Source organism: Tyto alba, unplaced genomic scaffold (genome assembly GCF_018691265.1).
Source record: "Tyto alba isolate M040663 unplaced genomic scaffold, T.alba_DEE_v4.0 Super-Scaffold_8, whole genome shotgun sequence".
Lineage (NCBI taxonomy): Eukaryota > Metazoa > Chordata > Aves > Strigiformes > Tytonidae > Tyto > Tyto alba.
The window spans coordinates 20,693,361-20,719,243 of record NW_024881329.1 but is presented as its reverse complement, the minus strand read 5'-3'; the positions used below and the strand labels follow the sequence as shown (position 1 = coordinate 20,719,243).

General features: G+C 55.4%; 1 protein-coding gene across 1 annotated transcript; it reads right to left on the bottom strand.

Moving 5' to 3' along the window:
- Window positions 1-4,131: 4,131 nt before the first annotated feature.
- On the bottom strand, window positions 4,132-22,105 carry ANO9 (anoctamin 9). The gene is made up of 24 exons (XM_032993160.2): window positions 20,423-22,105; window positions 16,597-16,662; window positions 16,244-16,360; window positions 15,860-15,993; window positions 15,534-15,583; window positions 14,862-14,920; window positions 14,592-14,674; window positions 13,000-13,134; window positions 12,792-12,888; window positions 12,351-12,411; window positions 11,204-11,286; window positions 10,646-10,750; window positions 9,962-10,126; window positions 9,826-9,862; window positions 9,148-9,259; window positions 8,788-8,845; window positions 8,510-8,607; window positions 8,138-8,304; window positions 7,494-7,646; window positions 7,024-7,171; window positions 6,295-6,414; window positions 5,994-6,087; window positions 5,745-5,857; window positions 4,132-4,880 (listed from the first exon to the last, which is right to left on the bottom strand). The coding sequence occupies exons 1-24, from the start codon at window positions 20,426-20,428 to the stop codon at window positions 4,853-4,855; spliced, it is 2,289 nt and encodes a 762-aa protein (XP_032849051.1). The 5' UTR covers window positions 20,429-22,105; the 3' UTR covers window positions 4,132-4,852.
- Between the last annotated feature and the right edge of the window lie 3,778 nt (window positions 22,106-25,883).

Genomic DNA, 25,883 nt, shown 5'->3' with positions numbered 1-25,883 from the left:
CCTCTTTTTTTTTTTTTTTTTCCTTTTTTAAAAATAATTTATTTATCTTTCCCCCTCCCCGGTTCAGCCCCTGCCCTTCACGGGGCTCTCCCTCTGCCCCAATCGCTGGGCGCCAGGGCTGCGGGAGGGGTTGGCCGTCCCTCCCTCCTGCTGCTCCACCTCCATCTCCACCTGAACCTGTTGGGGGAAAAAAAAAATAAATAACGCTGGCCTTAGGGGAGGGGAAAAGAAAAAAAAAAAAAGCTTAAAAAAAGAAAGCAACCCACCCATCCTGCTGGCCTAGCAGCCCTGGGGGACTGGGTGTATGCAGGTTGCATGAAGTTCCCGGGGCTGAGGAGGAAACCCCCCGGCTCTCCGTGGCTGGAAAAGCCCACGGAGGTGTCGGGGCAAGATGAAACCTGCATCCAGCGCCCGCCGCCACCAGTAATACCAGCTCCCCGAGCCACGGCGGCGGCCGGGGGCTTGCACTGGAGCGTGCCTGGGGGGTTGGAGGTGTCTGCTCAACGCAGCGCCGTGGGGAGAGCCTGCCTTTTGGGGCCACGGCTTGCTGAGCACCAGCAAACTCAATACTCTCAGGCTTCGTTAAGGTGAGTTCCTGATGGGGGGAGGCCGGGCAGCCGGTGGCTGTGCCCGTGGGCGTCTTGGGGTCTCCCATCTCTTTCCTTCTCCACAATTTTAAAAGCTTCTTTGCAAACTGAAGCCGGTACCGCAGGCAGCTCCTCCGGCTGGTGCTGGCCGTGGGGAACCGGGCCGGCCGTGGCTGCTCTGAGCAGCAGGTGATCACTGTAATAATTAACAAGGAGGCAATTAGAGGCCCAAGATGCCCCAGGCAATGGGCGGGCACTGCAGCCAGCCTCAGCCGGAGTGAGCGAGACACTGACCTGACCTGCAGCCGGGCAGCAGCGCAAGCAGTGGCCAGCACGCACTTTGGGGCCAAAAGGGGAAGAAAAGAGGCTCTTTTCCTCCTGCCAGACCCTGGCTCAAGGAGGGTTAGAGGCTCGGGGATGGGGTCGGGGCCCTGGCACCTTCGCTGGCCTCCTCAGTGGTGGCTTCCACCTCTCCGGGCTGAGGCTGCGGTGGGTGAACAGGCTCCTTCAGCTCTCCACAATGCACCATTTTGGAAAAAAACCCAAAATGGTTCTAACCTTCGCTTTGCAAACTAAAAAGAATAACCCCCCTGCATAGGAGCAGTGCTGTGGGCTGGGGCTGAACCCAGCTGTGTGCCGCTGGGACGGGGCAAGGCAGCGGCCGTGGCTCTCCCCACCCGGAATGAGCAGCTTTCCCCCTCGCTGCCCAGCCCCGCGTGTTTTCGCTTCTATTTATTCATTTATTTTTAATTTTTTTAGCCTACCGCTCCCAGCATGACCCACGCGGTGCCAAGATGTTGGCGCTCCCCACCGTGAACCGCTGCTCCCGGGCATGGAAACGGGGGGTCCCGGGGCTCCTGCACCCCAGGAGGGAAAAGCTTCTGTGTGGGGGGCAAGGGAGACAAGCGCTGGCTGAGTGTACAGCTAGTGCTCATCTTTAGGGCCGCTGTCCCTGGGTGACGTGTATGTATGCATTTTTTTTGTGTATATACATATAGATATAGATACATATACATATATAGACACACACACACAGTTGCAGGTCACAGATAGGTCTCTGGGCCTATTCACAAGAAGAAACACTCCCAACTCCAAACCTTTATTGGTCATTATGCAAAATATTGGTGCTGTTGACCTGTTGCAGGGGGAAAAGGGCTGGCGCTCCAGCAATGGCCCCTTGTTCCTGAGCCCTCCGGTGAGGCAGCAGCCGGCGTGTTCAGGGGAGCAGCTATTCAGGCAGCTCTTTCGGGGAGAGCTTCTCTCGTCCCCGATACCGCCGTCAGGCTGATGCACGGGCTGTGGAAGCCAACGTAAACCGGTTGGCTCTGTGGGGTGATAAAGGATCCCACGGAACAAAGCCAGGTCCTGGGGACAGCAAGGGCGTGAGGAGGCTTGGTAGCAAATTGGGAGCTGAAAAGACCTTTCTTGTCCCTCAGGGCTATTCCTGTGGGTAGGTAAGTTAAAAGTGAGAAGGAGTGGAGGCGGTTTTGGTTGCAGTGGTGGAAGGATAAAACAAGCTTGTTTCAGATCCCTGCGAGACAGTGGCTTTTCCTGCTCTTGGGGATGAAGTTCTGAGGCTGAGCTGACCCTGGTGCCTTTCTCTGACTCGGGCACGTCGTCTCTGGGAGAGTCCCCGGCGCCTGGCCTCGGTCACGGGGCACAGCCCCTGCGGACCCACCGGCTCCCGGGGGTGCCGGGGGGGGGGAACCTCGGGGTCTTGGGGTGTTGCGAGTTCAGCAGCGGCAGAGCTGTGACCCTGAACGTGTCCTGCTGGGGGGGCAGCAGCTGCATCCGAATCCCCCGTCAGAACCCTCCTGCGCCGAGGCTGCCGCCTTCAGACCCTGCGGCATCGACGATACCCAGTTCTTGATTCATTTAACAGCTTGAAGCTGATTAAATTTAAGCCACTCGGCGCTGCCAGGCGGCTGTGTTCCAAAGCCATGGATACAGTACGAAACCACGGTTTGCTTCCAAGTCCCAGAAGTGAGACTATTGCCGCAGGATGAGGTGGCACCTAGTAACAGGCCTTTAATTGCAATCGCTGCTCCTCTCCGAGGAGGCACAGCGGGCGCCGGGTTTTTGCTCTTAAACGGGGGCCGAGGCCTCTCCGGGCGCGCGGCTGCGCTGACCCTTCAAGCGAGCTGAAAGCGGTGCTGCCTCTTGCAACGCTTTGTACAGCAGGGACCAGTTTAATTACGGGAAGGAGCATCGCTGCACAGACTTCCGTACAGCGGTATGGCTCTGGCCACAGCAGGGGCTTGGGCCAGTCTGGCTTTTAATTACTGAAGAAGACAAATCAGCCCTGATGAAAGAGCTGTTCCTCGCCCGTGGTGCCCATGTTTGCTTCCCTGCATCTTTCTGAGTTTGTGGGGTGGCTGTAACGTGCTGTTACACACACACACACACACACACTCACTCACTCACTCACTCACTCACTCACTCACTCACTCACTCACTCACTCACGCTGTAGCACCCTTGTAGCTCCCACATCTCGCTCAGTTTATCCCCACAATTCCCCTCCAACACGGGAAGGTGCCTATTGGCATTTATAGAGGGGGGGATGAAAGGGTGGAGCTCAAGGTTTAAGGAACAAACCAGTTAAAGGTTTCCAGTTCTTAGAAAGAAAAAAGACTCAAAAGCTTTGGAACACTAGTGGGTTTGCCCTGGAGCTTACAAGGACTATAAGAAAGCTGGAAACTGGCTGCGGTCACCTGTCCTGTGCTATTGCCTTCCTCATTAGCTGGAATTAGGAAAAAGGAAGAGAAAAGCTTTTTCCCTGTACATTTGCAAACGCAGCTCAGCGAGGCTGCATGGGCCTGCGGTAACGTGTGGGGAAGCTCACGGGCATCAAAGGGCTGATTCTGCACTCGAGCCGAGTGAAGTCACGTGTTGGAGGGCACGTTATCATCGTTATCGTTCCTGGGCAGCAATGAACAAAGACTTTGTTCGTTAAGCACAAATAACTCCGCCTGGAGTTGGTAAACGAATGGCTGAAGCTAGACGGGGCAGAGAGCAAAGCCGAGAGGCTGGGAATGCGCATATGCTCAAAAAGCCCCAGTGCTGGCTGTGGCACCAGTCCAGCCCCGGGATGTGACCCCTGCTCTGGGCTGCAGACAAAGCCGCTGCCGGTGCTGGAGGGCGTAAGGGAAGAGGGGGGGAAATGTCAGGCAGGGCTGGGGTTTAGGCTGGGGTGAGGGTGGTGTTTTGGAGCAAGAGAGAGCCCTTGCCAGCTCTATCGCTCAGGGTTGTCTGCGCAGCTCGGTGTTTCTGTTACCCCAGCACATTTCAGAGGTTGTTTCCCCACTGTGCACGGACAAAGTGCCAACTTCTTTTAAGCGTCTCTCACACCAGCACTCCACCCTCAGCCCTCGCTCCGGGCTACGTGCAGACGCTTCTGCTCCAGCCTTTTTCATTTATCCACGTTGAGACAAAAAAGCGTTTGGGGGGGACGATTTCATTGTGTGATGTGCGTGGCAAAGGAGGGAGGCAGGAGTGATACCAGTGTGAATTCAGTGACGCAACGGCAGCCGACGATCTGGCCTCTTGTGTCCGTGCGGGTGTTATGTTTATTTACCATTTTGCTTGTGGTAGTTGAGCCAGGCACAACTGTCGGGTGTGCTTGGGGCAGCTTGGCTGAGCCCAGAGCAAAACGCAGTCAGACTGACACAACTTCATTTTTTCCAATGTCCGTGAAAACAGCACGTTGGAGCTGCAGCCATGCGGTACTCGTGCCGAGAGGAGGATTGTGCTGGCTGCGGTGAAAGAGGAAGGACTCAAGTTTCTCAGCGTTGCAAGAGCAGGGACGTCATTAAAGCAGAGGAAAAAGAGGCCGAAGTACAAAAAAAGAGCTGGAGAGGGAACCTGGAATGAGGTAACTGGCTTTTCCTGGGCTGCTGAGTCGCACGTTGGGGCAGTGACTGACGAGGGAGCCAGGTCTCCCACAGACCAGTGTCCATCAGCGGCTGGATGCTGCACCCCAGTTTGTCCCCGGTGCCAAAGCTCTTCCCCAGCACCTCGGCGTGCTGGGAATGCCCCGTGCCCCATCCCTGGCTCTGCCACAACTTCCTTCCTCCTCGCAGCCATGCGAGTTGGAAAGCATCCTGCTCCTGCAAAGCCACCGTCACGCTGTCGCTTCCCAGCTCAAGTCCAAGGTCGGTCACAGCCGGGACACGCGTCCCGTTTCTGCGGGTGCTGCCGGGGTGGTTCCTCCCGTGCCCACGGCGCTGCCAGGCTGGGGAGGGGGGCTCAGGGCTGTGTTTCTCCTTCAGACCTCGGTGGAGTACTCCATCATGCTGGGGGGAAAGCAGAGGGGAGTTGCGGAAGGGAACTGCCTGAATCGGGAAGCAACAGGGAGGTGTGAAAAAATATTCAGGGTGGGAACGGGGCCTTTTGCCAAAAATAAATGGAGAAAGAATGGCACGCTGTTTGTGGGAAATCCTTGCGTCAAGGGGGAGGCAGTGCCTGAAATCTGGGCTGTGGCAGCGTGGTGCTCCCCAAGCCCCCCTTGCCTCTGCTCCTGCCTGGGTTTTGGGGTGGCAGCTGGGACAAGGTGACGGTGAGGAGGGGCAGCACGAAGGCTCCCGGGGAAGGGCAGCAGCACCAGGGCGGCCCAGCCTATGGCTCTCAGCTACATTGGTTCTGTTTTCAGCTGAAGTAATCATTTTTTTTTAAACAAAGTTGAAGCGGAAAATTTGGGCAAAATTTCTTTCTGCTCTAAATCGGAGCTTTTCTTTTTTTGAAGGAAAAGCCACAGCTGAGCAGCCCCTTCCTCTGGTGAGCAGAGTGTTGAATTGCCTCAGGTGGGACTCATTTGGCTGGCCTGGAGCCCCTAAAATCCAGGCACCTGGGCGAGCGAGGGCGAGCACAGGCATGGAGGGGGATGGAACCTCATTTCTGGCTAATGCAGCTCATCTTAAAAGGAGCATTTTCTGCTGTAGGTCCTAGGTAGGAGAGCCTGAGCTGAAAGCTGGGGGAGAAGCACCCTGGAAAGGGTGATGAGGAGCTGCCCCAAGGTCAGGAGCTCACAGCCCCCCTTTCTGTGCCCGTGTTGGGGGGGGTTAGCCTGGTCAGGGGGCTCCGGGGCCAACGGACCCTGCAGCCAGGCAGCTCTGCTGGAGGCTGCACCATCCCCAAGCACCTTTGGCGGCATCACCCACCTCAGCTCTTTACGAAGGTTGCGGTGTTTTCTGTCCAGAAACTGATTCTTAACCGACTGGGGGACGTCAGGGATGTACCAGGCTGCGATCAGCTTGACGCACAGAGCCACGTGCTGCAGAAAGCAAAGGCGGCCGCCGTGGGCAGTGAGGAGCCCCCCCGGCTGGCTAGCAGCTAACGACCCAGCCTGTTCCCTCCTGCACCCCCACCCCCACCCCCCCCCCGATTGCCCCAGCCTCCTCCTGCCTCACCTCAAAGAGGATGAGGAAGGCAAGCCGGGCGGCGAAGATGTGCCAGAACTGGACGGTGTAGCTGTAGTCGTCGGCGTTCCTGTAATCCCGGTACCTGCAGCACAGCCCCGTCGGTGCCAGCCCAGACCCCCCCGTGCCCCACTTCGTACCCAGCCTCCCCCGTGGGGGTGCGAGAGGAGCCCCAGCAGCCTCCTCTGAGTGGCTGCTCTGCTCTACCTCCTGTCCCTTCCCTGGCTGCAGGCTGGATGCCACGGTGAGGGGCTGGGGGTCGGAATGCTACCGAGCCACGGGCTGCTGTTACCTGCACTCCTTGATCTCGCTCCTGACGAAGCCCGGCAGCATTTCGGGCACCTTTGTGTGGGGCTCGAAGTCCTGGATGCGGAACACGGAGAGGCTGTGGTTGACGAAGCCGGTCGAGCAGCTGCGGGGGGAGAAGGTCAGGTCTGCGGCGGAGAAGGGGGGGGTGGTCCCAGTCCATGGCCACGCTGCAGGGTTGGGGCATGCCCTAGCTGAAAGCTGCAGCTCTTCTAGGGGACTCAAAGCCTCTGACTGCTGCAAAGTCTCTCTGCCTGCAGCTTTCGTTTCTATGGTTTTCCTGGTGCGTGGATTCTCAGGTCACTGGTATGGTTGAGCACAGGCTGCAGCCTCCCATTTTGGGGAAGCCAGCAGCCATCTGGGGATCTCCGTCTCCTCCCTCGCCACCCATTTTCCCAAAGCCTGGGGGAATTGAATGTGTCTGAGACTTCTGTCCAGTTTGACTGAACTTGGCCGGTGAGCCAAGGCCTGGGGGAAAAGGGGGAGGGCACCCAGGCAGTCCTGCAGCTCTCCAACATTACGTGGTGCTCTTTCCATTCAGGGGTACCAGTTCACCCACCACGGGGATGATGTGAGTGGGAGGCCGGCTGGGACGCTGGAGACGATGCCATCTGGAAAACCCTCCCCTGCTCCCCTTTTCCCACCCCCGCCCGCTGTGGGGGACCACTCGGCTGCCCCGCGTTTCTGCACCGGTGGCCCTGAGGCAGCCACTCACTCCACGCCAGTGCTGTTCTCCGTCATGCAGGGGCTGTACGTGTACTTGTAGACCTGCATGGGAATGAAGTCGGACGTGATGGCGATCACCAGTCCGTTCCCGATGACAGCCAGGATACCGACGGCCTCCAGGACCTGCAGCCAGATTCCTGCGGGAGAGGAGCGGTCGGTGAGGCCCCTCCGAGAGCTCACTGCCGCTGCTCAGGGGCTGCAGACCAAGCCCTGGCTCGGGGACAGGTTTGCCATGGCCAGAAGACGCCAAGGAAGGAGGGCTCCAGGCTGGCCCTCAGCTTCTGCAGCGTCTGAAATCGCTTCTCCTTCCCCAACCCACAGCAATCCCTGTGCTCTCCAGCCTCCGCGGCAAAGCGATGCCAGTCGCTGGCAGAGGGATGCTCCAGGGCTCAACGCCGGCACGGCGGGCACAGGCAGCGGCGCTGGAAGGAGGGGGGTGCTCCCCGGGCCCCGTCTCACCGATGTCATTGGCCTTCCTGGGCACCATGCGCCGGTACAGCCGCATCATCTTTTTGGCGTCCAGGTGGATCTCGATGAGGTTGTTGCAGAACGCCAGCAGCGGGGCGAAGGGAAAGGCAGCCACGAAAATGGTGGTGAAGCTGTACTGGATCACTGCGGAGGGGGAAAACGCCAGGTGGTGGTGTGAAGCCACCGCAGTGGGGTCCTGACCGCTGTCTGGGTTTGTCCTGCCTTGTGGCTTGTGTCAGAGGGGCTTTGCAGGGGTGAAAGGGGGAGATAGACCTGTCTTGGGGATCCCCCACAGGGGACACCCACTTCTCACAGGGCTGTTGGAGAGGGGGATCAGTGGGGGCCCCACAGGTTGGGCCAGCCAGGCAGAGGGACTGTCCTGGGCTTACAGCCATCACCTCGCCACTCCAGGGAGGAGAGGAAGGTCCCAGGCCGGGGCCCAAGGCCAGCACAGTTGTCTGCTCTCTCATTTTGGGAATGATCTTGGTGTGCCCGAGCTGTCGGAGCGGGGCTGGGCATGGAGCTGGGTCTCTCCTTCTAGGAAGGGCCCCCCAGCACCAGGCTCTCTCCAGCCAAGGAGGGCGTGTGGCTCTGCACCCAGCACCCCTCCTCATGCAGCCCCCAGTCCTACGTACCCATCTCCAAGAACTCGTCAAACAAGCTGAAGACGTTGACCTTGTTGAGTTGGTAGTTGCTCAGCCAATGCCTTTTGCAGGGGTCCTCGGCCTCCTCCTCCTCTCCTAACATCACGCTTCTCTTCTTGGGGCGCTGCTGCTGCTTGCGCAGCTTGTGGCGTAGCCAGCTGCAAGGGGAGGGAGCGATTTTTATGGCTGCCTGCAGAGGACAGCAGGGCTGAGCTGCTGCCTGTGACAGCCCTGGAGAGCGGAGGAGGAGGGAGAAGGAGGCAACCTTGGCCCAAAGACCAGGGTTACCCTTGGAGAGCTGGGAAGCTGCCCTGAACACTCAGGAGCACCAGTGAGTGCTGCGCAGGCTGGTGGAAAGCTTACGGGACGAAATACTCCATCATGTTGCTGAGGGTCTGCTTGAGCAGCATGATGATGGCCATCTGGATGAAGAGGTCGGTGATGCAGCCGCTGGGGTGGCACTGCGGAGGGGCGAGGGGAGAGGAGTTGTGCCCTGCAAGCAGGGTGGCCTGGCCCCAGGGGCTGTTTGGCCAAGGTACTACAGGAGGAAACTGGGATTCCCAGAGCCTTGCTGGGCAAAAGGAGAAGGAAGCGTAGGAGCTGTGGTGTGGGGACAGAGAGCTTTATGGCGAGTCCCTCACCTCCTCCAGCCTCCACTTGCCGGCAACGCGCACATAGTTCCCTGGGTGGCCATTGATCCTGAGCAAGGAAGCAACCACAGCAATACCCGTTGAGCCCCACTGCTGACCCCTCCTTGGATGAACATCCAGGTGCGGGATGGAGGGCATCATCCCCCGGGCACTGGTGGAGAGGCAAGGGGCTTCCCCCCACCCACCGTGCCCACAGGGAAAAGTCATGGTCCTCCTGAAGTGCCAAAGGGGGTCCCTGTGCCTGGAGGGTAGAGGGACTGGGCTGTCCCTAGACCCTGCGTAGCGTTGGGGGTATGTGCCCCAAACCCAGACTCCCCTCTGCTCCCCCCTGGGCCCCCAGCCACCACTCACCGTCCCAGGAAAAAGGCAATGTAGATGAGTGAAGAGAAGTTTGTGAAGAACTGGAAGGTGAAGATCTTCACGGTGAAGTTGTTCTCACGCTGGGTGAAGGTCCGTGGTTTCTCTGGAGAAGGGAGCAAGGCCCAGGGGCTTGGTCACGGAGCGGTGGGACCTTGCCCTGCTCCCCCCTCAGATGCCACAGCAGTTCTTTGAAGGTTGGGAGGGTGTCTCTGCCTCTCGTGGAGCCTTCCCTGCCCTTCACCTGAGCCCTTTCATGGAGCTGAGCCTAGCAAAGCAGGGAGGTCCTTCAGATCTGGGGGAGAAGGGGCCCTTCAGCTGGGAGGAAAACCATGTTGTGAGCTCTCCTGCAGCCGTGGTGGCTTCCTGCTCATGCCGGCTCTCAGCCCCATAGGGTGGTTGCCCCTCCAGAGCATAACGTGGCTGTGAGACGGCTGGCTGGCAGCACGTGGGCCAGGGGTGAGTTTGTCTGTTGGAGGGCTGCTGGCCTCCCTTGGGGACCTGCACGGCCAGAGCTGCCCGGTGGGTGCTCTGTGATGGTGGAGGAAGGGAAGGGGCCAGGAGCCTGGCTGCGTCCGAGGACCAAGGGGGTTCTGTGCTGCAGTCCCTGGGTGCTGCTGGGCACCTTGGTGCTGCGGGCACAGGTGGGAGACAGCCCCCAGTTTCCCTTACCCAGGTCGCAGAGAAAGAGGGCCACGTGCCTGTTGACCTGCAGGAGAGAGGTATCAAACGAGAGAGGGGGGGGGGGGGTTGATGGTGGAAAAGCGAGGAGAAGACCCCACCGCCTGCCCCGTGTCTCACTCCGCACCTTGGTCATGATGACAATGGTGATGTAGTGCAGCACAGCCCCTGTCATCACCGCCATCGTGTTGGCCTGCTCGCGGAGGAAGTCGAAGTCGCTCTGGGTGAAGAGAGCCGTCGCCACCACCCGGTAAATGACGAGCGCGTGGGCGATGCCGATCAGCACGGCAATCTGCGGGGGAGGCAGCGGGGTGGGGAGGAGCCGTGTGTGGAGATCCTGAGGACCACCAAACCCTGGCTCCCTTCACCAGAGCTCGTCTGGACGTGGCCTCAAATGCAAGCCAGCGCTCTTCAGTTAAGGAAGAGAGGTTCCTAAGGTGGATGTGTCTGCCTGAACGACTCGTCTAGACTCTCCGCTGGCCCACGGGGAGAAGTGAGGGCATCAAGGGTTTGTCTCTTCCTACCCTCTGTGTTACTGCCTGATCCTCACCGCCTTCCACTGCAGGAGCAGAGCCTTCAGCCCAGATCCCCGGAGCGTGGGTGGCTTCTCCCATCAGCACAGCGAGGTGCGACCGTAGGGAGGCCCCTGGACCCTTGAAATGGGCACGGACCTGCCCTAACAACCTGGTTTCTGCCTTTGCTCCAGCAATAGGACACTCTGAGGTGCTGTTCTTGCAGCAGAGTTGGGAGGGAAGGAGGAAAGCCCACATGCCCTTAGACCAGATCTTCCTATGGTCACCCTGGCACATACCATCACCAGAACCAGGAGGAGTATGATGGTGCTGCGGAAGTAGGAGTGCTGGTACTGCCGGGGTTCGTGCTGCAAATTATTGATCAGCTCCAGAGCCAGCTCCTCCTTTAAAAGAAAAAAAAAAAAAAAAAAAAAGGAAAATTAAAAAATGGGAAAGAAAGGATCCAGCAGAGCTGTGCCCAGGTAGTGGAAAGTCCAGGGGTTGTTCTGTTCATGGACATATGGGATGAGCAGCACCAGAGGAGGACAGGGATGAACACCCAACCCAACTCGCAACAGCATGGCCAACCCTGATTGAGTCCAAGCCCTTGTGTGGGTGGAGAGGCGACTAGCACTGCAGTGAAGTGGCTAGCATCTGCTTAACCCTCTGAAGGGCTCTGTCTCTCCCAGGACTGTCAGATACTGGCTTTGCTGTTTGTTTAAGTCTCTTCATTAGATGTTTACATCTACAGAGAATCAAGCTGGGCAAGGGGGTCCCTGTGACGTGTGTTTTCTGTAGGTCCAGCTGACTCCTGCCCTGAGAAGGGAAGCACCAAGCAGGAAAGATGATGTCCTCACCTCTTCCTCATCCCACCTGTACAGGTCCCAGTCAGTGACCACGGTGGCTCTCTGCCTCTTCCACAGCTCCAGGAACACAGTGGCTGTGGGGGGAAGGCGAGAGCGCTGTGACACCCGGGGACAGCTCTGGAGACAAGTCACCCCTCCATCCTACGGCAGGGTGGGTCGTCACGTCACCATCCAACCTGGTGGCACACCAGCCCGGACTGCCCGTGGCCCGTGAAGGACAGGCAGCCACCTCTGCATCTCGGTGGCCGGGAGGATGCTGGATGTGCAGCTGTGAGCTCGGCCCCATGCGGGGAGGGGGATGGGGGGGGGGGGGGCGGGGGGGGTGAGATTTCACTGGGGGTCAGGCCAGTCTAGTGTCTGCAGGGGCTTTGGTGCAAACCAGGGTAAGCGTCGGGGCTGTTCTGCTGTGGTGGGCATGTTATTCTGGCTTAATGCAAAATACGCCTTCCGAGTGGAATAGGTATCCTGCACTGCACCGCAGCACGGCTACAGCCCTGCACACCCATTCACAACCACCCCTTCTGTTAATCTGGATTAACCGTCCTGAGTTTGTCCCCGTGTACACCAGCCCACAGCGACACACAAGAGCGTGTCCCGGTCGGAGTGTGGTCCCACGGGTGAAACACCCGGCCCACGCCTGCAGCGGTGTTTGCGACTGAAAGGGCTCTAGTAAAGGCAAACGAGACGTGTAGCTGATGTGGTGGTGGGATCCCAGCAGCTCAGAGCCCAGTGGTCTGCTGTGCTCGTGCCACGGCAGCTGAGGGGTCCTGCTGCAACTGGGGGGGTTAAGGAGGGGTCTGGCGGTCCCTCTGTCCCGCAGCTGCCAGAAAATCCTGGCTGGGGAGGCTCTTGGGTGCTGTGCAGGAGGTTGTGGTGGGCGAAGGAATAAAAGCTTTCAGGCTGGACAGGTAAGGAGTGTTTGGGGAGCTGAAGGAAATTCCTGGCATGATTTGTTCCTTGCCTTGTCTGGAAGGGGAGCTGAGGGCTCTGGGAGAAGAGAAGATAAGGCCTAAAAAGCCCCTGAATGGTGAAGCTGTGTTGATGTCCCATTTTCTTCCACCTACTCTCCCCCTAAGCCACAGTGGGCTGATCCCTCTTCCAAGCCGTGTGTGCTTGGCACCAAGATGTTGACACCTACCCCAGATCGCCATGAAAATGGCAAACAAAACTGTCCCCTCGTTGTCAATCACATGAGTGACCTGGAGGAGATCAAGGAGAGAGTGATGGGGGCAGCGGGGTGCAGGGGCTGCGGCACCTCGGGGTCTGGGGAGAGACCTCTGCACCCAGCAGTCTTCTTGCCACCCTGGTCCCCCCGAGACGGATAAAGATGCTGCAGGAGGGCAAAATGCAGGGAGGGGATGGGCGCTGGGATGTGTTAGTGGTAAGTGCTCCCTTGGGTGTGGTGGAGACCGTGACCTGGCCTTACCTCCTCCTTATTACAGAGGTTAGCGGAGGTTTCCTGTGTGTTGCAGCCACTTTGCTGGGGTGGCTTTTCTTTCTAGCAGTGTGGGGATGGCACAAGCTGGGAGTGTTTCCCTGTGCTTTGCCCCGAGCCTCTCTTGGGAAGGGGGCTACCTACCTTGGCATAGGTGCAGGTGTCGGAGAGGAGCCAGAACGGGCACTTCTGGTCGCAGAGCGGGCACATGATGGTGTTGCTGGCTTCACAGATCTCCTTGCTAGAGAGAAGGGAGTAGAGGGAAGCAAAGGGGAATAACAGTGACTCAAAGCCAGATGTGTAGCAAAGGCTCATGAATGGGATGTGTGTTTGGCATTCCCAACTGCCTTACCTCACCTGGCTGGAATTGAAGATGGTAATCCCAGCCACGAAGACCACCAGTCCGACCACCGCGGCGATTCCCAGCAGGTAGGTGTACCAGCCCAGCCAGGCAAAATACAAGGCCACCTTCTCACCAAAATAGCACCTAGAAGGTAAGATGTGGTTTGCAGCTGGTGGAAGAGACTCCATTGTCAGGGGGCACTAGAAAATGCTCTTCCACCCCCAAAGGGCTATGGCAGCACATGCACGGGGAGCTGGCTGGGTGTCCCTGCGGTGGCCGGCGTGGCGTGGGCTGGGAGAAACTGGGGAGAAGGCTTCTTCTGTTCTCAGTCAACCTGGGGACTGATGCAAACTAAGGACTGAGATTTTTTTTTTCTTATATTTATTTTTTCTTCCCCCCTTGGTTAATATGGCACAGGGAGAGCTGCTCTCACTTCCCTCCAAAGTGGACACGGCCCCGCTGCAAGGGGAGCCCCGAGGGTGCAAGCCACAGGGAGACACCCATGTGTGCATGAGTGACCCTATGCCAGGTAAGAGGGGTGGGAATGGTTGAGAGACCAAGTTGCAATCAGCGCCTACAGCAGAATTTTAGAAAGGCCAGGCTTGAAGAAGACGAGGGGGCTGCGGGGTGCGATGTTTGTCAAACGAGAGCAATTTCTCCTGGGCTCAGCTATGTCCCTGCAATGCTTTCATGTCTCCTTCTTATGGTGGCAGTATCTCTGTTTCTCTGGTGTGGGGAAGAGGCTTGGAAGCACGGGTAGGAAATGATAGTAACTACTAACTAATGGACCTGCCTCCCCTCTATTCCAGCGGAATTAACTTTCTAGCAGCAAAGGTGGCGATGTGCTCCCTGGCCTTTGTTTAAAACAAATGAAAACTCCAACACTCCCTCCACCCCCGCCCCGTTTCATACTCAGTCCCTTAATCCTTCTGTGATACAACAAGTCATGGTGCCTTGACCTTAGAACCGATGAGTTGTCTGACCTTGTGCACCACAGAGGCATGAAGAGTCCCTCATGCCTCTGCTAGACTTACAAACTGTAATAAACATTCAAGGAAGGAGAGCACATCTCCATTTTAACATTTCATCTCCCTAACAGAGCCCACTGGCAACTTTATGAAGTAGCATGTTCCGTCTGCCCTCCTTCCCCTGACCACGAGGAGTTTGGTTTCTTCCCCTTCTAAAATAAGAGCTGTGCTCTTCCCTGAGTTTTAATGTGGTTACAGGAGCCCCTTGCTGCCTTTAATGCCCCAAGTTCTGCTTCAGGCTGGATGTGCTGAACTGATGCTCTGTTCCCATCTCACTTTCCTTTTGAACATGGGAGCGCAAGGTTGAAACCAAAATGGGCTAATTAAAACCCGTGCAGATGCGGGCGTTGTTTCCTGCTGCAAAATTAGCAGTTGGAGCTCGGTGCCACAGGGACACCCCTTAGGCTAATACCTTTGCAGGCTTCAGAAGCAGCCCAATACTTGCAAGGAGAGCCAGTTCAAACTAATGATTTAAAAGAAAACACAGGAGCCTGGCAAAAGGGATAAATCTCTGTGTTTCAGGTGGGACCTCTTGGTTAGAAGGATCTGCCATGCCTCTTCTGCATGTGTTACCTGATCTTCTCAATCGGCTGTTTGCAAAATATAACTCTCCAGCGAGCCCATTTCTCCTTTAGGAATTCGCTTAATTCTTCTTTCTGGAGAGCAGAGAAGTTGATTGGGTACAGGAATATTAGGGCAACCTTAATCCCCAGCTCAGTTCCCAGGCTGCTGTCAGGAGCCTGGTCTTGCCCTTCATCCAGAGAGGTCTCACTGCAGCCCCAGTTACCCAAAGGTCTTCCCAGCCTGGTCTGGCTCCTCTGCCTCTCATGTGCTTGACCTCACCTCATGCAGGGGAAATGATGCCTCAAAGACCTTCTTGTTCATCAGGTCATCCAGCTTCTCTGGTAGCAGAGCAGAACGGGGAGGATTAGTGAAGCTTTGCTCTCACCCCATGTGCTCCCTGCCAGGCAGAATCACCCCAAACCTTTTCTGGAGCCTTAGAGGGGAGCCAAAAAAAAAAAAAAACAAAAAAACAAACAAACCAAAAACAACCCAAAAAAAACACCAACCACCTGAGAGAGGCTGAGCTATTCAAAAGGGATCAGCACTAATCCTTGCGGTTGTGCTACTCTGCCAGGCTGCCACAGGCTGCCTCATGGCTGGCTCTGGGAGCAAGGCAGGTAGGCAGGTCCTTAGGGACAGCTAGAAAGCCAGCACCCTGTGCTGCCCTGCTTGTCCGGGGTGTCAGAGATGGGTGAGCTCTTCTGGGGACACAGAAGAGCGGTGGCAGGCAGCTGAGGTCGGGGGTTTGGGGCGAGGGAGTAGAGGGCTGTTGCTGGTTGCTGCAGGCTGAACCTCCCCAACTCTGGATGCAGCAGCAAATTTACTGGCCTGAGCTGCACCCTGGCTTTCTCCTCCTCCTGAGGCAGCTGGGGGTGCCCGTGCCCCCCACGGGGCAGGAGCTTTGCTGCAGGGCCAGGCTGAGCATCACCCCAGCTAGCCCCGGTCTCTTACCGAGGTCAGGCGTCATCGTGTTCTGCAGGATGAAGTTCACGATCCGTATCCTGAGCAAGGAGAAACTGGAGTTAAAGGCTGCTCTGGGGATACACACTTGTGTTGTGTGGCCCTGGAAAACAGGGGAGGGAAGGGAGTGGGGGAAGAAATGTGGAGCTGGCTGTGGACAGTGAGAAGCTGGCAGCTTTGCACATGGGAGGTGGAGGTGGCCTTCTCTGGAAAATGAAAAGCCTGGCACAGCTGTGAGCTGAGCTGGAAAATGGATGTTGGTGTGGAGAAGGGGGAGTGAAAGATGCTGGAGGTGAGTAGCCCGGCTCAGCACCCACCTGGTGGTCACTGGTATGTCATCAACATTGGGGCTTTGCAGCCTGCTGTCAGGGTTCCTCAGGAGCCACTGGTATTTCCAGAAGATCTGTTTTGGGGCACGGACGCCATAAAATAGCTTCTTGTCCTCAATTTTCTAGTGGGTGGAAGAGAAGGGCTGTTTGAACAATGCTGGCAGAGCTGTAAGGGCCAGGGGCCGTGTAAGTCTGGGGCTGGGGTCTCCCCTGGTTGAGCAAGTGGTTTATTTTCCAGCACTGATGTGGTCACCAGCTCAGCAGTTCAGGTCTCTCCCATCTCCTGGGATGCAGGAGCCGAAACCAGGCTTGGATCCTGGGTACCTCAAGACAGCTAAGGATCCTCTGCTTTTTCCTCCTACAGGCCCTCACCTTAATGGCGAACCCCTTCTTGTTCAGCTCATCCAGGAACTTCTTCCTCTTGATCTCCTTCTCGCTGCCCACTTCATGGATGTCGCTTACCAGGACGAAATCCCACTTCTCTTCATCCTGCCCACAGAAAACACCAGGGAATTTATGGAGGTGGCAAGCCAAGAGCTCTTCCTCTCAGCTCCAGCCTCTCATAGGTTTAGACCTTCACTGTGACTTTGTAGGGTGCCCTTGGAAACTGGGACTGAGCAGGAGAACGGGGATGGGGAAACTGAGGCAGCTTCTGCCTTGACACTGCCCCGCTCCCCTCTCTGAGCTGTGTTGAACTCACTGAGTGCAGAGGGAGCAAATCTTACCGGGGGGGAAAATGGGTCCGTGTCTTCGACAGGAAAATCCCTCCAGGGAGACAACAGAATTTCATCCTGCAGAAGAGAAAACCAGCGAAGGCTTCAGCGGGCTCCCTGGGAGATCCCGTGTCCTGGCACAGAGCAAACCTCTCCCTGCAAAGGTTTGGACAGCATCACGGGGCCCTGGCTCGGAACCTGCAGGGGCCGTGGGGACCAAGCTGCCCCGTGCCGGGTGGTGAGTGTGGGTGAGCAGTGCTCGTGTGTCCCTCTGCTTGTGGGACACAGAAACCTGCCCACGCCAAGGCCCGCGCGGTGTTTCGGTGTCCTATGGGCTGGACTTGCAGTACATTGAAAAAGACAGAGCCCAGGCAGATAAAATTGGATTACAATATAAGATCAAGATTGGCCTGGCCCAGCTTTCCTCTCCCAGCACCCATGGGTGCCGAGGGAGGAGGGTAGAACCAGGCTCGTCTGAAGCCTCTTCCCACACCCTCCTGCTCTCCAGCCTGGGTCTTCCTGAGCCAAATGGCTTCATGTTTAGGGGTCCTGAAGGGGCTGCTGCTCTGCGGGAGTGTGCAGCCTCCTCTTGGACTCATGTAATGCCCAGCATTGATGGCACCCTGGGTCACAAGGGAGACAGACAGGAGGAAAAAGCAAACCCCTCTCTCTATTCTGGACTTTGCTCCACCTTGTTTCACCTAATGCCCTGACATCCTTACTTGGATGAGTGTCAACCCTCAACTCTCTCTCCACGCTACAGTGGTTTTTACAACCTTTAATCAACCTTTTCCCCTCTTTAGTTGTTCCTTTCAGATAGGGCACTGTTGGCTTTTTGGCAAGGGTGGGGAGGGTAGTTTTGAATTCCAGTGAAGGGAAAGTGGGACACAGACAATTGGAGGCTTGCACAACCCTGCGGACTGCGGCAAAGCAGGTGAAAAACAAGTTCTTGGAAAGCACCTTGGATGCCTCGGTCAGGGGAAGGTGAGCTGCTGGCGCTTGGCTTCTGCCGGGTCACCTCCCGTGAGCTACTGGCTCTGGAGAGGCTGCACAGGGGTGAACGCAGCTGCTCACCTTCACTATTTAAGCCTAATTATTCTCAGACGCCCCCGTGGGGCAGATCTGGTGCTGCATAAAGCAAATAAGGCAGCCCTGCAGCAGCAGGTCTCTCTGCCCAGCATGATTTCCCAGCCCACAGTGTCCCTCCACCGAAGGAAGGGTGCTGCAGCGAGCACCCTTGGGTGCCCTGGACCTGGTGGATGCCCAGAACTGGAGCACATCAGCTTCAAACCACTCTGTCCCTGTCCTCTATGCCTGCCTCCCTGATGTGATCTCAGCCTGGTTTTGCAGCCATAATTCCCTGTTAGGCAAGAGGGGATTAGTCCAACCAGTCTTCTAATGGATTGGCAAGAACACGCCAGGCTCCAGATCCCAGTGAACACAATGAGTTTAATAAAGACGTGGTCTGCAGCCCATGCTGTGACAGGGGCAGGGAATGGATTCCATCTTAAAACCAGCATTTTTTTGGTGTTTGGGTGTTTGTTTGGTTTTTTTTTTTTTTTTTTTTTTCCAGTTCTCTTATGTGATTCATGGTGCAGCCCCACAGTTACACCGCAGTTCCCGAGGGCATGGCGACGCAGCAAAGTGGGATGGAGCTGCCAGGGGATGGGGATATTGTCAGTATATCTCCAGTCAGTATTGCCACCAAAAATGATGTGTCCTGAAACAGCAGCCAGCCAGACTAGTTCATCCAGCTGCAATCTCAGGAGCAGAGCGATGGTGGTGCAACTGTGCCCTGATGTAAGATCTGGATCCCAAGCTTCTTCTGAAGAATGAGGCCGTGGGAGCAGGAGGGATGGGGAAAGGGTTGAACTGCTCTGCCAAATCCTCTCTCACGTGGAGCTAGGGCCCTGGCTTCACCCAAAGCAAAAGAGCTGTGAGGAGACTGACCAGCAGAAAGGCAAAGTGAGAAGGCTTGAGAAGAGGGATATTCTCCCCCTGAGGTGCTGTTGCAATAAGAACCAGAACTTCTCACAGCTAAGAGGTACCCCAATTTGGGTCAAGACGCAGAGAGGGGATTATGGTACTCTCCATGTTCCTGGAACAGCAAGAGCTGATTTTAATCCCAGGAGGGACTTGTTGCTTTCTAATTTTCCAGTCAAGCCCTAAGGATTGTTGGGGATGCTTCCCAGGCTGCCCGTGCACGGCTCTCTAGGCAATAATGATGTGGTGGTAGCAGGGTCTGGCTTTTCTCTCTGTTCCCATAGCAACGTGATCTACCGCCTGGTACCCGCTCTGCAGGCACCGCAAGCGCCTCTGCGTAGGACTGAAAAATGGGGAGGAATTTGTAAATTATTTGCAGATTATCACAGGCAATTCCCAGTGCCCACCTCTGGAGCAGTTACAGATAAAAACTGCATTCAGCTGCAGAGGGGGGGTTGGAAAGCTGCGACGATGGGAGAGCAGCGCTTCGGCGGGTTTCGTTCACGGCGGTGGCCACCGGATGCTCGCGAGGCAGAGGCTGCTCGAAGTGCAGGAGCCCAGCCTGCTCTGGGGACCAGGGCGCAGGGACAGGCAGGGCCTTTGGATTGGTATTCCTCTCACACCTATTTTTTATGTCCCAGGGGAGTAGTGACACTGTCAGATTATGGCTGCTTTGCTCTGGCAGCACGAGGCTGTCGGATCGACCCCGTGTGTGGGCACGGCCACCTCGGCTCTGAAGCAGCTCTATAAACCCTGGGCTCTAATCCCCGCTATCAAGGGGGACAGTGCCTGTTGTCTTTCCTGCCCCACGGCTGGAGCAGGGCTGGAGACACGCAGTGCAAAGGTGTAGGAGAAGTAACCGGCACAATGAGAAGCAGGATTTTCAATGTTGAAAAGGATTTGCACTCCCTGAAGTGCGTCTGGTTTCTCCCCAGTTGTATCAGGAGGACCTTGTCCCCTTGTTGCAGGCCAGGTAACCTGCTGCCCTGCGTGAAGTTACTGGATCCTTCAGAGAAGTGGTAACAGGCACCCTTGGGCTGGGGGTATAGCCACGCGTGTGAATAACTCAGGCAAAGGACCCGGATAGGATCTGGCATCCTTGTTTTCCTTTCTAATTGTGGATTAGAGAGGGTTTGGGTGGTTCCCATCACCCACACTGAGATGATCAAAGTACTCTCATCTCAGGGACATTTCTTACAAACTCTTCCCTTGGAGCACTTCCACCTTCCCTCAGTTTCCTAAGAAATGTGACAATCTTTAATTGAACAGGCAGATGGTACACTTGCACATTCAGTAGCTGCCCCAATCTTGGAGAGCTTGCCTGGCTTTTTGGAGAAAAGAAAACCACTTCTTCTCTTTCAAACTAGAGAAACAAAACTTCACAGGTCCCCTTCTCCCCTTGCTTTATTTCAAGTGCTCCTGAAACATCAGGGACCATCACCTCTGTGGCTATACAAACCCTTTTCCTGGATTTCTATAAGCTAAAGATCTGGTCCCAGTCCAAGCCATCCTTCTCTGTTCTGTGCTCCGGCACCTCTGAACTCTGGTACTGAGGTCTGGGGCCAGGCTGAGCCCCGGTGTGTGGGGCTCAGCTCTGCCTCGCTGCCCAGCTGCAGGAAACGGCAGAGCCAGCAGCACACACCGCTCTCCCCATCGCACGCTCGGGGGAGAAATGAGATTGCTTGCTGGAAAGAGGAATGGGAGTTTTGTAGTACATTTTTGAGCACTTTAAAGGCTGAAAGCACAGAGTGGTAGAGGTCGAAGCTTAGCGTTTCCCATGTTTCCAAGCTACAGGTGTCTCAGAGGGGCTGCAAAACGACCTCTTGGAAATAGCTGAGCAGTTTCTGTTTCCTACCTGCATGGTGGAGAGCCTTTCTCTTTCCCCTGGTCTCCTCTGGCCCCTCTGGGCAGATCTCAGAGGAGCAGTCTGCCGGGCAGATGGTGAAGCGGAGGCTGCAGGTGGGATGAGCTGCGAGGCTCCCGGGGTTTCTCGCTGAGTGTGGTTTCCTTCCCCAGCTCCTTCACCTGAGGTTCATGTGCACCGAGCAGTGACTTGACTTCCGCGTGGGACTCTCGCCCGCCCTGGGAGGGAGCTGCCTCCGCCCGGCAGCGGGCAGATAGCAAGGAGGAGGTTAGCAAGCTGCCCTTCGCCCTCGCTCAAAGGAGTGGCAAGCCCAGTACCGCCCAGCATGGCAGGTAGGTAACCGTGCCGAGTTCCTCTTGCCAGCTCTGGTGCTCTGCCACCCCTGTCTTCCTCCTCTGCCCCTCCTGGTGCCAGCGCTGCTTGCCGTATCCTGTGAACATCCCCAAAAAGCAGTCACGAACGGGCCAAAAGGATGAAGGAAGTGGGAAGGATGTGAACATCCCCAAAGAACGGTCACAAATGGGCCAAAAGGAGGAAGGATGTGAACATCCCCAAAGAATGGTCACAAACAGGCCAAAAGGAGGAAGCAGGTATCAGCAGAAGCTCTATAAAGCATTGAACTATTTTTTACAAGGCAGGAAAAAAAAAAAACAAAAACAAAAAAACTAAAAAGAGAAAATAAAGCTGAGCTGGGCATAACCTGCCTGATTCTCAGGGTGAAGCCTGGGCTCCACAGAAGAGATTGGGTGTGAGAGGCAGGGGATGGGAGCAGCACAGGCTTTGAGAGCGGATGGGATGCAGCCAGGGGTGAATCTGTTAACAGCCAGGACAAGGAAAAGAAGCAAAGCATGAGCTTCCAGATAAGTGAGGAGACTGCTCCACAGTTTTTCTGTTTGAATGCAGTCCTCTTCCTCCTTTGGACAGTGGCCTGGTTTGCTCTCCACCGCTTTGGTTTCCCTATGTGGCCTTCAGAAACCCTTCTGTGAACCTCAGAGAAAATCTGGCTTCTGGAAGGACTGAACAGAGACTGAGAAATCCTTTCTTCACGCCTTGCTGGCTGGCAAAAACAACACTGGAAGTCGTGTGCTTTTTTTCCCCATGTGTAATAGTTCTGTTGCGTGAGGGGCATCAGGGTTTGGCATCAACGATTACGGGAACATCTGTAAGTATTTTACAGTCCATAAGAACAAGTATCCCCTCCCTCCTGGCTGAAGAAGAAAGCATCAAAGTGTGCTCTGAATGTTCCTCCAAACCAGAGCCCTCCTGCCTCCCAGCTCCTTAAAATCTTGTAATTTCTAAGTAGATGTGATTTACTAGAGTATGATTGCTTCAGCCTCTGCTTTCCTGATGGCATTTGTGTTGGGATGCTGGGCTGTGACCCACTGGAAATTGTAACCAAATCACTGAGCACTTTTTTTATTCATAAAGGCTTGGTCCATCTGGAGTTACACCTTGGAGCGAGGCATAACTTTCTTTCTTTTTACACAAAGTGAGTGAAAAGGCTGTTATGTGTAAGCCGGGTCTGACAGCTCTCCTTATATCTGCTTTCTGGTGGTTTTGTTGCTTTAGTTTCTGAGGTAGGAAGAGCTGCCTTTCCTGGGTATAGCAGAAAGGCCAGTAACTGGTCCGGATTCCCTTGCACTCTCCAACAGCATTGCTGTGGGTTGCTCTTAAATAAAGTAGGTCCTGGGGGGTAATTCGGCTCCGTCCTGGCAGGAGAGGCAGCCAACATTTCCAAAGTGTTGTTCCCAGTCAAGCCAACATCACTCTAAGGCTTTGCCAAGTGCCTTGGACAGACTCTGAATCAGACTGAGAATCTTAAAAAAGAGGGGGGGAAAAAAAAAATTAAAAAATAAAAAAAAAGAGGTTGTCTTCCAAATTTCCTGCTGTGTGTGAAATAAAGAGCAGAGCAGGGCAAGGAGTGGACAGACCTTTAGCCTCCCGGAGGCAACCTGCAGGCCTGGCCATGGGGGACAGCTCTCTTTTATCACCAGCAGCTCTTCATGGGTGTGTGAGAATGTGTGTGTGTTTATCTGGAGGGAGAGTGAAGCCCTGTAAGATAGGATCGATGGTGCTTTCCACATCTCCCAACAGGAGACCAAAGACCTTTGCAATGTGAGCACTGCTGGGTTAAATGGAAATGGGGTTACGTGTAGGTGGGACAGCCACGTCGCTCCACCTGCACGTCTGCTGCTTCTCCCTGCAGACTTCGCCGTGTAGGACTGGCAGGACTTTGCTCTCCAGACAGGCTGGCTAATTGAACGTGGGCAGCCAGCAGCAGTGCCGAAGCTCCTGAGCTTTACTAGGCAGCAGGGAAGGTGAGTGCGGGCCCGCAGGCTGGCTTTGTCCAAGGTATCCAACCCCTGCAGCATCTCTCATGGCACTCGGAGGAGACAGTGCGCTGCTGCTGCTTCTGTTTAGGAGGAGTTTGGCTTTGCCTAGGCAAGATTTAGCTCCTTTTGCAACAAGGCAGGCGACCAAATTGATGGTGTTCTTCTTTCAGCACTTTCTTTCTCAGGCAACCCTCCTGCAATGCACCATCTCGGCATTTATTGCTCTCGGGGGACTGGTGCTGAGGGCAGCTGCATAAAAAAAACTAAAATCAGGGAACGAGGTGATGTACCTGCCACTCTGTTGGTGAAAAATCCACTTAAGACATGAAGTGTTGTGGAGTGCTGGTTCATACGTGCGCCGAGGTATTGCTACTGCACAAACCCTTCAGAAACAGCTATAATTACTTGAGATATTATCACCCTCCACCGTTCGTTGCTGCTGGCGCCGGCCACGTGTTCCCATCCTAACCCACCGTGGCATCGCGTCAGCTCGAGAGCCTCCAACCACTTTGGGCCGTGGTTGGACCCGCACCGACCGAGCCGGCGCTGAAGCTCTCCAGGAGCGCTCCCTCGACCTGCTGATGGTGATTTCCACCTGAGAACCCGTCACAGACCGCTGAAGGCTTTCACAGGTGAAACCGCTTCAGCTAGATGGAGGATGCCTGTCGCACCCAACCTGACAGCGATGCTTTCTGACGGGGAGCTCCTCCTCTGACTGCACAAAGGCTGTCCTCTGTGCAAACAGCCCTAAGTTAGGATGGTGCTAAAATACTTGCTCTCTTCAGTTCCCAGGGTCTTGGATATTTTTCTTTTTTTTTTTTTTTTTCCAGGAGAAGAGTTTAAAGGGTATTGTCTTCCTGTGTATCTGGCTAGAAGGACATGAAAGAAGAAAGATCCTTCAGAAAATGTTGTTTAGATGCTTTTAAGCACCAACTGCAACTTTCTGACTAGTGGGGCTGTGTTTCCCTGAGCCACCTTTATGCCACTCATGAACTGATCTGAAGCAGCGGTTCTTCATTCTGCCCAGGTATGTTGTTGCTCCAACAAATATAGGAGCTGGCTGCTCATCTTTGTATGAGAGCCCAACTAGAGATATCCTTAGCTGCTACAAGAAATTGTAATTCAGTTTGTATAATGAGCGGCACAATATGGGTGGTGAAAATAAGAAAAGAAAAAAAAAATTATTCTGTCTTCATCTTGAAGACATCAGTCAAAAGCAGACAGAAGCACCTGGGACAAACTTCTAAGTGAAATGGGCTGAAGAAAATTAATGTAAGGCTTGAATCCTACCTGCTATTGGAAAAGGAGAGGGAAGACAAGCTCCAAGAAGAAGCCAGTGATGCCAAACCAGCGTATGAAGCCTGATGAATACTGGTTGAACCTGTTAGGCTTCAGGATTGATTGTGGTGTCTATGTTTATCAGCAGCTAGTAAAAATCCTATTAGAAAACAGTGCTAATGAGCAAGCTGGCCAGAAACCGAGAGCCTGGCGAGAAAAATACGTTGCGTCTGAACACTCAAGCTGCTGTCGTCCAGCACCACCAACTGTGTTCAGCAGAAATGGTTCTGGTTGGGAAAATTTCCGCTTTCTTGGCCAAAAGTTGGTTTGAAATTTGAGACTAAGGCAGGCAGAGGAACAGCCAGCGTGCAGCAGAGAGGCTAGCCCGCAGCTGGCTCTGGAGGTGATCACAGAGTGGCGTAGCCTTCCTCTGGCTGTGCGACGTGGTGCCACTCTGGTAGAAGTACTGTCAGGCTTTGCTTCGCCCTGTAAGTCACGGAAGCACGGGAACTCTGTGGGAAGGGGCTCCTGGGGGTCCTGCTCAGAGCGGGTGAGCCGCCAGCACTAGCTCATCAGGGCTCTGCCTTGCTGAGCCTCGAAAGCCTTCACTGGCAGGGATTCCTCCCCCTTCCTCGGGGGACCTGTTGCAGCCCTGCACAACCATCCTCAGGAAAAAGCATCTCCTGAAGTCCAGACTGTGCTTTCCACCCACAGTTCAGGGCCTCTGCTGCAACATCGGCTCTGGCTGTACATTTTTGGCCTCTTGTTGCACTACTGGCTGTGTCAGGCCAGTGGGTGTCTCTGAAAAGCCAGGTTCTATGATGCCAGATGCCATTCTGCTGTAGAGTTGAGTGGCAGTACGACCGCCAGCATCCTCTTGTAAAAACAGGGTGTTTTCACCCAAACCCTACTCTGTTTAGATCCATCGGTACCCCTGGAGCTCCAGCTGATACATCACAGCCGAAGACGTGGTTTGGGGTGAAGCCCTGCTTGTAATTAAAAAGTACCGAGTGCTTTGGAGAGTAAATCTATTTTCCAAGTAGAAGGAATGGAGTTTTTGTGCCGGTGCCTGCTAGTGCGGGGGGCTCCGAGACCTTGGGGACTGCTCCCATGTCCCGACACAGCTCAGCCTGCTGCAGATGCTCTGCTGGATTCCCCGCAAGATGGCATTCACAAGGTATCAGTTTCCCTCCCCTGGAGAATTCCTCCCTGTCCTGCGGGCCCTGAGCAGCAGTGATGGGCCCGTGTCGACAGACGTGGGGAGGTGAGAGGCTGTCAGTGACTGGGAAGCCTGGGCATGACTCGGTGCTTGCCACGGCTGCAGGAAGCCAAATCATCAGCTGCCCTGTGCATATTGTGGGTTTTCTTCAATGTTTTGCACGTGCCATGGCTGGGAGGGATGCAAAGGGACACTCGAAAGAGTTTATTGACACTTCCTTTTGTAAGATGTGCTGGATGCTCCCCTCTGTGACAGAAAGCTGTGCGACCTCAGCCTTTGCCTTTGCAGTGGGAGGTGGCATCTCTTGGCCCTGGCCGAGTGCCTCCAGGTCTCCTAAGACTCAGTGGGGTGGCTGGGAGAGGGTGTTTCAGGTTGGCAGGGGACTGTGCAGCTGCCAGAAGTGTCCTTATAGAGCTGCAGAACTGTGGTGGTTTGGGTTTGTTTTTTGTTTGGTTGGGGGTTTTGTTCGTTTGGGTTTTTTGTTCTGTTTTGTTTAGTCAAAGGGCTGGAGCATTCCACCTTCTTGGGGAATCTTTGGTTAAATCCGTCTCGCTCGGATGTGGCAACTACGCAGCTTAAGCTGTCTTTACTAATTGAGAGGGGCAACAAGCAGGAGGGTGCC